Consider the following 11877-nt stretch of genomic DNA (forward strand, 5'->3'; position numbering starts at 1 on the left):
TGTGACGAGTGCAGGCGCTGACACGGCAGTTCATTCTCTTCCAAATGTTTCTTGGTTTTATTTTCTCCCTACGTTCAAATGATGTGGCTGTGAAAGGTTGTTCTTTCTTCTCTGTGCAAGTAAACCATACAAAGAGGTGTTTGATCTCCGAAATCCGATCTGTATTTCTAGCATTGTCTCCAGTTCCTACTGTGGCATCTTAAAGGTCAGGAGTGAAAGGCCATTTGATAACTACAGAAAGACCTTTTGGCTTTATTACACTGCCTTTCATCTCCTTTCCTGCAGAGGTTAAAACAAAGCATTGCATCCTTTGAAAAAGAGAGGATAAAATGGATCGCTTTGGAGCCTCAAGCCTTTATTTTTTGTCACTGGGGGAAGTCTGGCATCCAGTGTACAAGGGGAAAAAAAAAAAAAACTCTGGTGGGATGTGTTTTCTGAGAGAGGCGAGTCTTCTCAGGCACAATTAGCATATGTCCTCTCAACCTTCTGCCGAACCTCTCGATGAGACCCTGAAATCCTATTGAGATATTATTACCACTCGAACAGGGCATTACACAAAACATCTAAAGCATCCACGCACACGCTCGTACAGGTGCACACATGCAGACGCGCACAATCACAGCTCAATGACACCCACTTCCCACTGAATATTCCTTTCTTTTTAATGGTAACCTTGGGAGACGGGCTGCACCGGCGCAACACTTAACAGCCACTAGTCTGAGAAAAATGTTTTTGATATGCTTGTGTCATTTAATCATCCACATTCTGCCGAGGCCGTGCAGGACAATTTTGCAGGATATTAACTCCCAACTAAACCCTGGCTTGTATCATTTGTGGGGCCAGTCAAGCAGGAGTCCCAGGAGGTGCAGAGACTTCCTCCTCACAGTCGTAGTAATCTAAGCTTGACTGGGCGCACGCACACACACACACACACACACACACACAGAGAAAACACAGCTAATAGACAGGTAGAATGAACCATAAAGGAATAAAGGAATCAGAAAATGTGAGGCACAAATGAAGCCCTTCACTGACAGTCGCAACAGTAAAACGATGAGTGTATTTGTGATTTGGGTGATCAGGTAACAATAATAATAATACAGCCAGTGATACAGTGCAGTAAGTAGTGATAGAAAATGGCCCAGCGTGTGCTGACGATACCCACAGACAGCGAAATTACTTCCCTTTTTCTTTTTATTTCCACACCAAAGTTGGAGATTGAAGAGCATTCGTAAAAACGTCACTTTAACGTGATCCATTTGGACAGCTCACATTGCTTAATGGGGTAGGAAATTCATTTTTTCTGCTGTGGAACAGACACAGTGGATGATGTGATTCTATGCAAAATATATGAAGCCATTACGAGAAAAATGCACGAGTTTCAATAGTTAGAGGGGGGAAAAGAATTTCACTGCATGGAGGGCTATCCCTATTCTTTACCAGGGAGCGTCACATACGCACACACAATGCAAAAGACAGCAAAGGCAACTGATGAAAACCATTTTTGTTCCATCACAAAGAACTAGGTCACCCTCTCATAATTGTCAATCATGCAATAAATCTCTCTGTGGCACAAATGAATACGGCATTGGAAATGAGACAAAGCTTATTGGCATGCTATGTCAGCTTGACTCAATTCATCCTCCTTTTCACACAAGACCATTCATATGTGAAGTAGTGCGAGGGTGTCTCTCCCTCTCTCTCTCTCTCTCCCCCCCTCTCTCACTCACTCGCATACTCTCTCCCTCACTGAGCATCTCACACACACGCACACCAGAAAACACACTCGCACACTCCTCATGTGAAAGTTACAGAGGGTTAATGTATGTGGACATTTCAGCCAGGGGCTGCTTTATTATCATAACCATGTTTATTTCCATAGAGAACGTGTCTCGCTGTATTTACTGCACTACTGTGGAATTACTCGGAACATATACTACAACACATTGCTTTTAAGGCGATGGCACCAACTAAGTTTGATGATTTAACATCACGGCGAGAGTGATTCGGTTACATTTACAGGTCCGTAATTCCAATTTGTCTCTTAAAGACGAGCGAAAGCCGCGTTTTAATGCGTAAAACTGAACCTACTCCTGACTTGTCTGCTAACCCCCCCGTCGCATACCAGGTGTACAGTGCTCTGTCTCGTGCTATCTGATTGGCTGGGAGCATTGGCTTGACACAGCACTACAGCTCCATCCACACAGGTTTGTGTCACGTCTCCGAGGACCCGACTGTCACTCTTTAAGAGGAGGGTAATAATAGCCGGGCGCCACAGCAAGTGGTGGCACAGGCGATTTTAAAGAAACATCAGGGAGACGGTGACATTTGAGTCTACGAGGGGAGAAACCCAAGCGCTGCAACCAATAAAGACTCCCACCAATATTCTCACTAGGCTTAGAGGGAGAGAGACAGAGAGGGTGAAAGGCAGAGAGAGATGTCAGTGTTAGATGAAAATGTGTTGACCTGGTGATATTGATACCCCGCTCATAACCTCTACAGGTGTGCAACGCTGTCAGGAAGCAGCTCTGGGTGTGGCTATCTCTGTGGATAACAGCCAAAATTGCAGACCTTATCATTTTACAGTACACCGAATGAGCTGCTTCGTTCACTTTGAACTGCTGACAACTGAGATGATTCTGTATTGAAAATAGCAACGCTGCTCTCAATACAGCCATACGCCATCTTAAACACATGTGTTCCTTCTGTTATTTTAAACCAAAAGGTAGTTTAAAGAAAGCTAATATATATTTGCTAATAAAAAGAAATTAAGAGGAACTTATTAGAACTTGTTACTTTTTTCTGGATTTTTCTAATTTAAGAAACATTCAGCTGACAGTGACCTAAAGATTAATGACTGAGTTTTTTGATTGAGTGGATTTCAGCAAGGTTACACCGATGTCTGTCTTTTTTTTTTTTTTTTTTCCTCATTTGAAAGACAGATCTGGAACAATCTGCTGATCAGTGTCCAATGCTGCAGCTCCAACCAATCGTCTACATATGACCCATAAATGTATTACGAGAACAGTCTCGTCTAAACTGGTACTTTAAGCATTTGTGACAGACATCGTAGTACGCGATCATTCAAGAAATTGTAAAAAATGAAAAGAAGCATGCTGCTCGGAGTGAATCAAATATGAAACACTTACTTTGACATCAGCGTTGGTTACATTATAATTATTTACTTATGCTGATACACTTTAACTTCATTTATTTACTTTGAAAATTCTTTTGTCGCAGATAATCTAAAACCTTGATTGAGCAGCAGAGCCTCATAAGCTCCAGAACCATGCACAGGAGAGCAGCTCAGTGTCTAGCCTGCTGGCTCAACAGGAACTCATTTTATGCACGTTGTTAGCTATAATTCAATGCAACAAATTGACTGCATAAAGTGTTTCTGGTGTTTTAAGTGAATTCAGACTTCACATAAATAGCTGTGGGGCCATTTTTCTTAGTTTTTCATCAGAAGGTATTGACTGAGCAGATGCTTTGAACCACCATAGAATGTGCTGCTAGTCTCAAGTGTCATTAGCTTCGGGGCTTTTCCAGCTAGCGCCAGGTAAAGATTAGATAACAATCAGCCCTTTAATAGATACTGTTGGAGGCACCGGAGCCTTTCCTGTGCTGCGCCGTTCATCTGAAGCTAACAACAGAAGAAGAGAGAGTGGAAACCGATGTCATTTCCTCCCTGATTTCTTCTCTGTGATGTACCACTGAGCCCAGCAAGGAACACGGCTGTTGTTAAATTACATGTAACTGTTGGCTCAAACTGGTGTCACTGTACAGTGAGTCTGTCCATGTGTGGGCAGGTCCAACAAGAATTTTAAAATGGCATAGTCTAGTGTGGGGTTTATCAAATGGGAATACACTGCAATTTATTGAAGACATTTTGAAGATGTATTTGATGTATTCGATTACTTTGGTCTTGAGGAAATGGAGTCTTTGCATGCATCAACTCTGCAATCGCCGGCCACAAACACTAACCACTAACGAGGAACTGACCGATGTTTTTGTCAGGGCCGATCCCAATACTGATTATCAGTAATCACAGAAACCAATAACCAACATTTGCATTTAGATTTACAACAATTAGCTGAGTAATTGTTTAGTCGATTGAATGACAATCTGTTATCGACTAATTAGATAACTGACATACTGTCAAAAGTCAATTTTTTAAGCAAAAAATGTCAAACGTTTGCTGGTTCCAGCGTCCTAAATGTGAGGATTTGGGTTTTTATGTCATTTGCAACAGTAAATGAAGAATCTCTGGGTTTGGGAATATTGGTTGGATAATTCTGGGAAACTGTGATGAGCATTTTAAATAACTATTTTTTTTTTTCAACTAAATGATGAATCCTAGTAATCCTGGGAGTAATCGTCAGTCTAATCGATAATGAAAATAATAACATGCAGCTCTGCTTGAACCTATATACATTAGCCGCGAAAAATGAAAATCTTGTCAAGTTTTGAATAACCATTGCTGAAATGTAACTAAGTACGATTACCTCAAGTACTGTGCTCAACTACAATTTTGAGATACTTGTACTTTGATTCCATTTTCTACCTCTCTGCTAAATTTTGGTGGAAAGTATTGAACATTTATATTAAACGATATCTATATTAGAACTTTAGTTTCTAGGATTTTTGGCAGATTAACATTATACATTTATTTTATCTGCAATCAGACAAAAAAGAACATTGATTCTGATAACTGGAAAAATTCTTACCATCAGATCTGATAACTGGCCACACCTATAATGAGTCTCTACTCCTAACACTGTCATATTAAACATGACAATAAATGTTATATCATTTGCATTATGATAAGGGACAAATATTTACTTCCTATAAGTGTAGATGCATCAGCATACAGTGTTTTTCACTTTTAGTGAATTAAGAAAGTTATGCTATTGTAATATGATGTGCATTGCTTCACTGAAATTCCAAAAGTACAAAGGGCCATTAAGAAAGCACATTCCTTTCTTAATATACTTCAATTATTAGGGGGAGTCATTTGTATTGAGTAGAGAGCTCCAAAAACATCGACACTGGAGGAAAAACATCTGCGTGTTTACTCAGGAGAAGATTCATCCCTGATAGCCTCCACGAAAAATGAAGAGGGGGAGAAAAAACAAGTGGAGGAAATTTGTGGAATCCCATCTGAGATTGCTTCCCTGATGGATTCCTTTTCCTGTCAGCTCAGACGAGAAATGAAGCCGGGGAAAATTAACTCCTGATACAGTTACGCTGAATTAGACAGAGAGGGGAGAAAAAAAACCTACACACTTTTTAAGGATTCCAGCCTTGTCATTTTCAATTTTCTGCTCTTTGGACATGCTTGTATTCAGATTCCCCAACATCTATTCGCCATATCAATCCTAATTAGACAATCTGGGCCCACGAAGGATGGGAGCGGAGTTATTTGCATAATTTAATCATAAATACTCAGTGATACATATTTCCAAATGCATTTGTACAATTATCTTTTCATCCTTGGGGCAAAAGTATTAATATGATTAGGCAATAATTCTTTAAAAAAGGGGGAAAATAGGAAACCAGCAAGTGTGCACTCTTTTTTAAACTCCAGCTTTGGGCTATATGAAAAATTAATTAATTTCTGAGGAAAATCAATTTCTCTATGTGACCATATTAGACAGAGCCAGGCGAGGGCCTGCATTCCTTCTCCAATCAGGAAATCTCATCTGCTCCCTCTAACTTCTGTCAGTAGCATTTAACATCCTGGTACGAGCGTCAGCGACTTCCGCCATGCTCCCTAAATGTGCTTTAATGTGAAGGAGCCCGTGAGTAAAGACAAGCAAGGGAGCTCTGACTGGGCAGAGGGGAGAGCGGAAATCGGAGTGACCCAAAATCTATTGCTGGCCTGTCAGGCAATCAGTCTCAAGTGCAAAATCATCAGGTAAAATCACTCCTAACAAATCTAGTTTAATATGCCAGATAAGTCATATTGACAGATAGATTTTAAACAGCTTACGTCTGTTGTCTATAAAAATCAAAGCTAATACTCCTTTACGGTTAGTGAACACAGTAAAATTAGGTCATTTTAATACACTGATCAACGTGGAGGGACCTGATGTCGTTGTGCGATTCTGAACCATTTCATTTGGTCGGAGAATTAATTGGTAATTCAATTGCTGTTGCGGATCCAGTAAAGGCATGCAAATAAGATAGGAGCTTGGACAACTAATGCTTCCACCAGGCAAATTAACAATACAGGCCTCTTTGCCATGCAAATAGCCTCTAAATCCACAAATGACATTAGACAGTGTCAAACAAAGCCTCTTTAACAAGTGAAATCTGTGATTTCCACCGTCTTGGCTCAGCCTCATTGTAAGCTGCAAACTAACTCCTCTTAAAAGAAATGAGGAGAAAATTAATGTTACTTTAGTCCACTGAGCTGGGGTGTGGATTTTTCACAAAAAATGTTTTAATTTGCACTTGTTCCAGCTGAATGAATGTCAAGTCAATAAAGCAATTCTGATTTTCAAGGAGACTATTTGTTTGCTAAAAAAAAAACAAAAAAAAAACAAAAAACACCTTGCCGCCATCTGCCAACTGCACAGTTGACTTGAGCACATGTACTGTACCTAATCAAATTTAGCAGAGCCTCACTGAAGGATTAAAAATGTAAAAAAAAAAAAAAAAAAACTTAAAATGCTTTTTTCTCCCTTCAGTAAAGAAACAACACACAATATGAGGGCCAATTTGACTTTCAAGAAAGTACTTGAATAGATTTGGATTTTAAACAGCTTTGTATATCATTCTCTCCTCTCTCTCTCTCTCTCTCTCTCTCTCTCTTGCTCCCTCTCTCTCTCTCTAATCAGGCATCTGTCACTCTGTTTTTGAAGTTATTATCGCCCAAGCTCCCTCTTGGATGTGGTTGCTGGGTGACGGGTATCTTAGCACCCACTCTGACTGGGAATGATTTGAATGGAATCCAGAAATCTCCCCTGAGTACCTGTAAACACATCCGTGCCTTGTAGAAAACAAATATATTATAAGAGAGCTCAGCAGAGGAGAGGAGGGAGAGAGACAAGCTGGCACCCTCAGTGGCAGCTCACACTGAGCGCTAAACAAAACAATTACCGTCATTTGCAAATATGTGTGTTTAGGCATAAACACTCTTGAAACGGGAACAAAAGAGGTGATAGCTCTCGTAGCACTCTCTGTCATATCACTATCAATTAAATATATCTTTTAAAGAAAAAAGTCGCTCCACTGTGACCTGTCACTCGCGACGTTTTTTTTTCAGAGAGTCGGATCTGTTTGACTGAAACGAGCCGGGGAAAATCTATTTAAGAAGGGCATGTAAGTGAAAAGCCGTCCCATTCCCAGTGGTGGGACATTGTCTGGGGCGTGTGGTTAACCTTCAAGGGTAGACAATGATTGTCAATTAACTGCTGCGTTTCTGCGCCCCAGCATCGGATAGCCTGCCTCCACAAAAGCAGACCAATGAGAGATATGCGATATCTCTGCACCGCCCCCTGTGTTATAATAACCTTTCAGAGAGTTCAAGTGTCACAAAGCAATAAGAACCTTTTCCATCCCACCGCAGGGAAAATGAAAAGGAAAACAAGTAGCTGGAACAGGGGGGCTCCTGGAGGGTTCCTGGAGGGCCAGAGTCATAATGTAGGGGAGATTACTGAACCTGGATCAGTGCGGGAGCGAGAGTGAACACTGCTAATCTGGCACGAGAGTCCTTAAGAAAATGAAGGGGTCAAGAATGACCGTACTCCTAGTATCTTTAAAGATGAACTGTAATTACTTAAATACTGTGATGCCTATTAGACGAGCACACGCAGTTCAACCGCAGAAAACTATGTCGAAGGCATTTTAATTATAAATTCTCATTTTTGAATCCATCACCACAGCACCAAAAACTACCCCAGACTACAATTGTGCACCTCTAGTGGGTTCAAATAGTGTTATGCAAAAGTAAGCATGGTAGGGAACAATTTGGTTGGAGCTTTGTTTGTGTCCACATCAAAACTAAACCAGCGGGATGCAGCAGTGCTCTGTGATGCTATTCACATTCACACTGTGTGCAAAATGAGAGTAGTGTTGTTTTAACACAATAGGCCGCGGGAGGGGAAAAAAACAGCATGTGAAATAGTAAGACCCATTGTACTCAGTATTATTCACTTCATTGTTACCACTCCGCCACTGTATAAAAAGAGTAGTGACATTGTGGTAATAGGGCGAGATGACAAGCTAAACTATCTCAGGCAGCAGGCTGTTGTTGTGTAACCTGAGCGGGTTAACCGCTGAACTCAGATACTTTTTCCCTGACAGCGAGCCGGTGCAAAACGGAGCATCGACTTTGGAAGAGGGAACTCGTTTTCACCTACAGGGCAACCTGCGTCCTGTTTACTCAGACTGATCATTTTGTCAGCAGCAATTCAATGACAGACGGTGTAAAGCACACACATCCCCGCAAATAAAATCAACTCTTTCTAAGTAACAGAAGCCTTTTATCCAGCGGATGCCTCACTGTTCCATGATGTAATTCTCCAAATGGGGCAGGCAGGCGGGCAGGCCGGGTCTGAGTGATTGATTTCAGCCCAGCACCGGGAGTACCTGGCTGCTTTCAGAGACAATTACAGTCCTGTCCATGTGCCCGTAATAGCCCAGCACTTTAGCGTCATTAAAGCGACGCGAGGCACTGCATTATCCTTTAACCCCATCGCTGGCCATCCCCCCATTGACAACCCGGAGAGTTCAACCACATACTTTGTCACCTGAAGCCCCACGCCAGGCTTGAGAGGAGGATCACCGCACTGTATGTCTTTCTCTATAGAGAGAGGGAGAGACGGGGAGGGGGGGCAGCTCCGTTCCCTCGATGCTTTATGCAAATGACGCTTAAGCACCAAAGTGCACAGGTGAGTTGTTGAGACGATTGCCACCGCGATGGAAATATGGAGCTGAAGCATATGTATGAGCTTCAAATATTGTACGTGGACGTGTGAGACTGACTGTTGCAAAGCGAGCACAAAGGGAGGAGGAACTGTGTTTGCTGATGGAGAAAAATTGCAGGCCACAAAAAAATTTTAACAAAGCTCCAAAAAAATGTTTCATTGTAATTACATCCATGTCAAAGTCTTCCTCAAAATGTTCTGTGAGTTGTCCGATTTTGCATTTTATCACCAGGCCTAATAGAGCACTTTGCAGATCCTGTAATATATATATATATATATATATATATATATATATATATATATATATATACATACACACACAATCTTAATGGTACATAAAAATGTCTGTTTCCAGTATTTAGGTTTGAGTGTTTTAGCCAATTATGATACCAAGCATGCACCTAAAAGTCAGAATCAAGTTTAATCTCGCACTATAATTTCCCTGTGTTGCTTTTAAACCGAGATAACCAAAGTGACTCAAAGTGTTTATTGCTATTCCCCACTGATGTGAGGCTTTCCATCATATTTGCATTTCCAGCTCATTTCTGGGTAGGAGATCAATATGGAATCAATCATAGTGACAGGTAAGATGGTAAATTTGACCAGGCTGAACCATCCTGTGAGACTGAGCGATACATCAAAGCCAGGAGCAACAGGACAGCAAAAAAAAAAATGGCTTTTAATCAAATATTGATCCTCACTTAAATCACTCTATATTAAAACACATAAAGCTCAAAATATTTGATCTGGCGATACGTGTTTTTAATGCATTCATTTTTCGCACGTGTGGTTGTTTGCCTCCCTCGCTTATATTAATTTCCTTGACTAACAGAAATCAAGGATGTTTGATTAAGGCACATCCTCTCGTGTGTGTGTGTGTGTGTGTGTGTGTGTGTGTGTGTGTGTGCGCGTGTGTGTGTGTGTGTGACAATTATCCGGAGCGTTTACAGTGTGGGAAAAAAAATGGCTCCACACACTCTCTTTTTAAAACAGGAGCCGTGTTGTGTAAGCCTCCGTAAGAAATGTGCTGGCTGGTTTTAAAAAATAAAAAATACAAAAAATTAGAAAAACAGTTAAAAAATTATTCCATGTCATCTAATTATGATAATCGGGGTTTTTTCCTTGTTTACTTTCTGAAAAATCAAAGTTGTCATAATTGAAGTTGTGTTCCCCCTGTAGCAAGGGCATTAACCAAGGCATAACCTAGTTTTATTCCAGAGAGATTTAGCAATAAAGTTGAGCTAAAAGTTTCCTCAAATTAAGGGGGAATTACAGAAAAAGAAAAGGCTGGCAATAGATGACTGGGCTCCTGTTTCTGAAATTGTTTTTTTTTTTTTTTTTTTTTTTTGGAGTGGCACCTCTACACCTGAAGTTTATTCAACAGCGTGGTGAAACTCAGCCGAGGTGTAGCCTACATTATCGATTCATTTGTCCCGAGGCAGACAGGCTATCCATCATGGCACAGCTTTTGCCCTGCACGTGTTAAAAAACTTTCACTGAACTTTTTTTTTTTTTTTTTTCCCCTGATGTTGCGCGCTGGCCTCTTCCCGTCCAACTCACACAGCTACCAGCACACCGCCTTGGATGTGCGCTCACGCATGTTCTCACGCTCACACAATCTGTTCACAAGCGACAATTAGAAGAAAAAAAAATGGCCTGATCAAGTTCATCACAATGTCTGAACCACTTGTTTAATAAGAACAAAAAAAAGAAAAGGGAAAAATGTCTCCCCCTTCCTTGCTCCCGCGCCTTTACGCACGCCTCTCCGTAAAGACATTTAAACCAAAAAAAAAAAAAAAAGAAAAAGAAAAATGCCGCACAGAGCTTCTGCACTAACCTCGCATTGGTGCAGTCGTTGTACAGAGTCTCGAAGTCTTTTCTGGAGATGAGTTTACAGCGGTTCACCCCGGGTTGGATGGCGCCGAGCCCTCTGAGGATGCGGACCTGCTCCACATTGCACACCACCGGCGTGATCTCCAGCCGCTTCAGCTTGGTGTAGACCGTGTGCAGTCCGCCGACCAGGTGCTTCAGGAACAGGTCGAACGCCTGCGGAAGGCAGATGAGCTCGCAGCCGTCCACGGTGAAAGACGCCACTTTGGCACCGCGCAACTCGACCATCTTGCACTCATTGTTTTGCGGTATGTTTTCAACAGGCGACGGGGTCGAGTACACGGGTTTGCCGGGGGGGAGACCCGCGGTCGGGATGCCCGGGCTGCCGGTGGCGAGGAGCTCTGATCTGAACAGGTTCTGCCCGGGTCCGGACGGGGGGGCCAGGGATGGAGACGGTGATGAAGTTGTCGACGGCGGGGACGTCGTCGCGGAGGGAGTCGAGATCGGAGGCGGTGGGACGAGAGGAGTTGAGGGGATCAGAGCAGCCGGTACGGCCATGGTCACCTACAGGAGGGGAAGAGAGTAGCCGAAGTTCAAAGTATAAAAACCCAGCCTGCCGAGACACCCCGAAATGAAAGAATCCACGAGAGTTTAGCTCCTCAGATAAGTTGGGAAGTAAAAAGGGCTGCCGAAAAAAAAAAGGCGTGCTGAGTGAGGGTTTTGTGGGGGGGCTGAGCAGCGGGACAATGATCAAAGATAGGAGGAGGAATGACAGGAGGAAAATGAGCTGAAAAGTGCAGCTCCGCTCTGTGGATGAGTTGTTGTTGTCACACGGTACAGAGAGGGAGGAGCTAGGGGACAGTGGGAGCCTTTGAAGAACAGATAACTGGGCTCGGACTACCACTGAAATGTTGCAGCTCTGTTAAATGTTGCATCGTTTAAATCCACACACGAGAGAGAGACCCAGTTGAGCCTGATCATAATCGTGTACGAATTTGCATATTTATTTTTCATGTGTGTGTGTGTGTGTGGTTAAAAAAAAAAAAAAAAAAAAAAAAGCACTCACAAGGTGTATGTGGTGTTTACAGTTAACAGTAGGTTCTGACTCCTAACG

At 42.1% G+C, this 11877-nt stretch overlaps 1 protein-coding gene across 10 annotated transcripts in view; it reads right to left on the bottom strand.

The window, feature by feature from the left end:
* Positions 1-11656, bottom strand: part of dachd (dachshund d) — a 100249-nt gene extending 88593 nt beyond the window's left edge. For 2 of the 10 annotated variants that reach the window (XM_030428991.1, XM_030428989.1), the window contains exon 1: positions 10771-11656. In XM_030428991.1, the coding sequence (XP_030284851.1) occupies positions 10771-11321 (551 nt within the window). In that variant the 5' untranslated portion in view covers positions 11322-11656. The remainder of the gene's footprint in view (positions 1-10770) is intronic. The other 8 variants (XM_030428993.1, XM_030428990.1, XM_030428997.1 and 5 more) reach the window with 6 other exon arrangements.
* Positions 11657-11877: the final 221 nt, after the last annotated feature.

Source organism: Sparus aurata, chromosome 9 (genome assembly GCF_900880675.1).
Source record: "Sparus aurata chromosome 9, fSpaAur1.1, whole genome shotgun sequence".
In the NCBI taxonomy this organism is placed as follows: domain Eukaryota; kingdom Metazoa; phylum Chordata; class Actinopteri; order Spariformes; family Sparidae; genus Sparus; species Sparus aurata.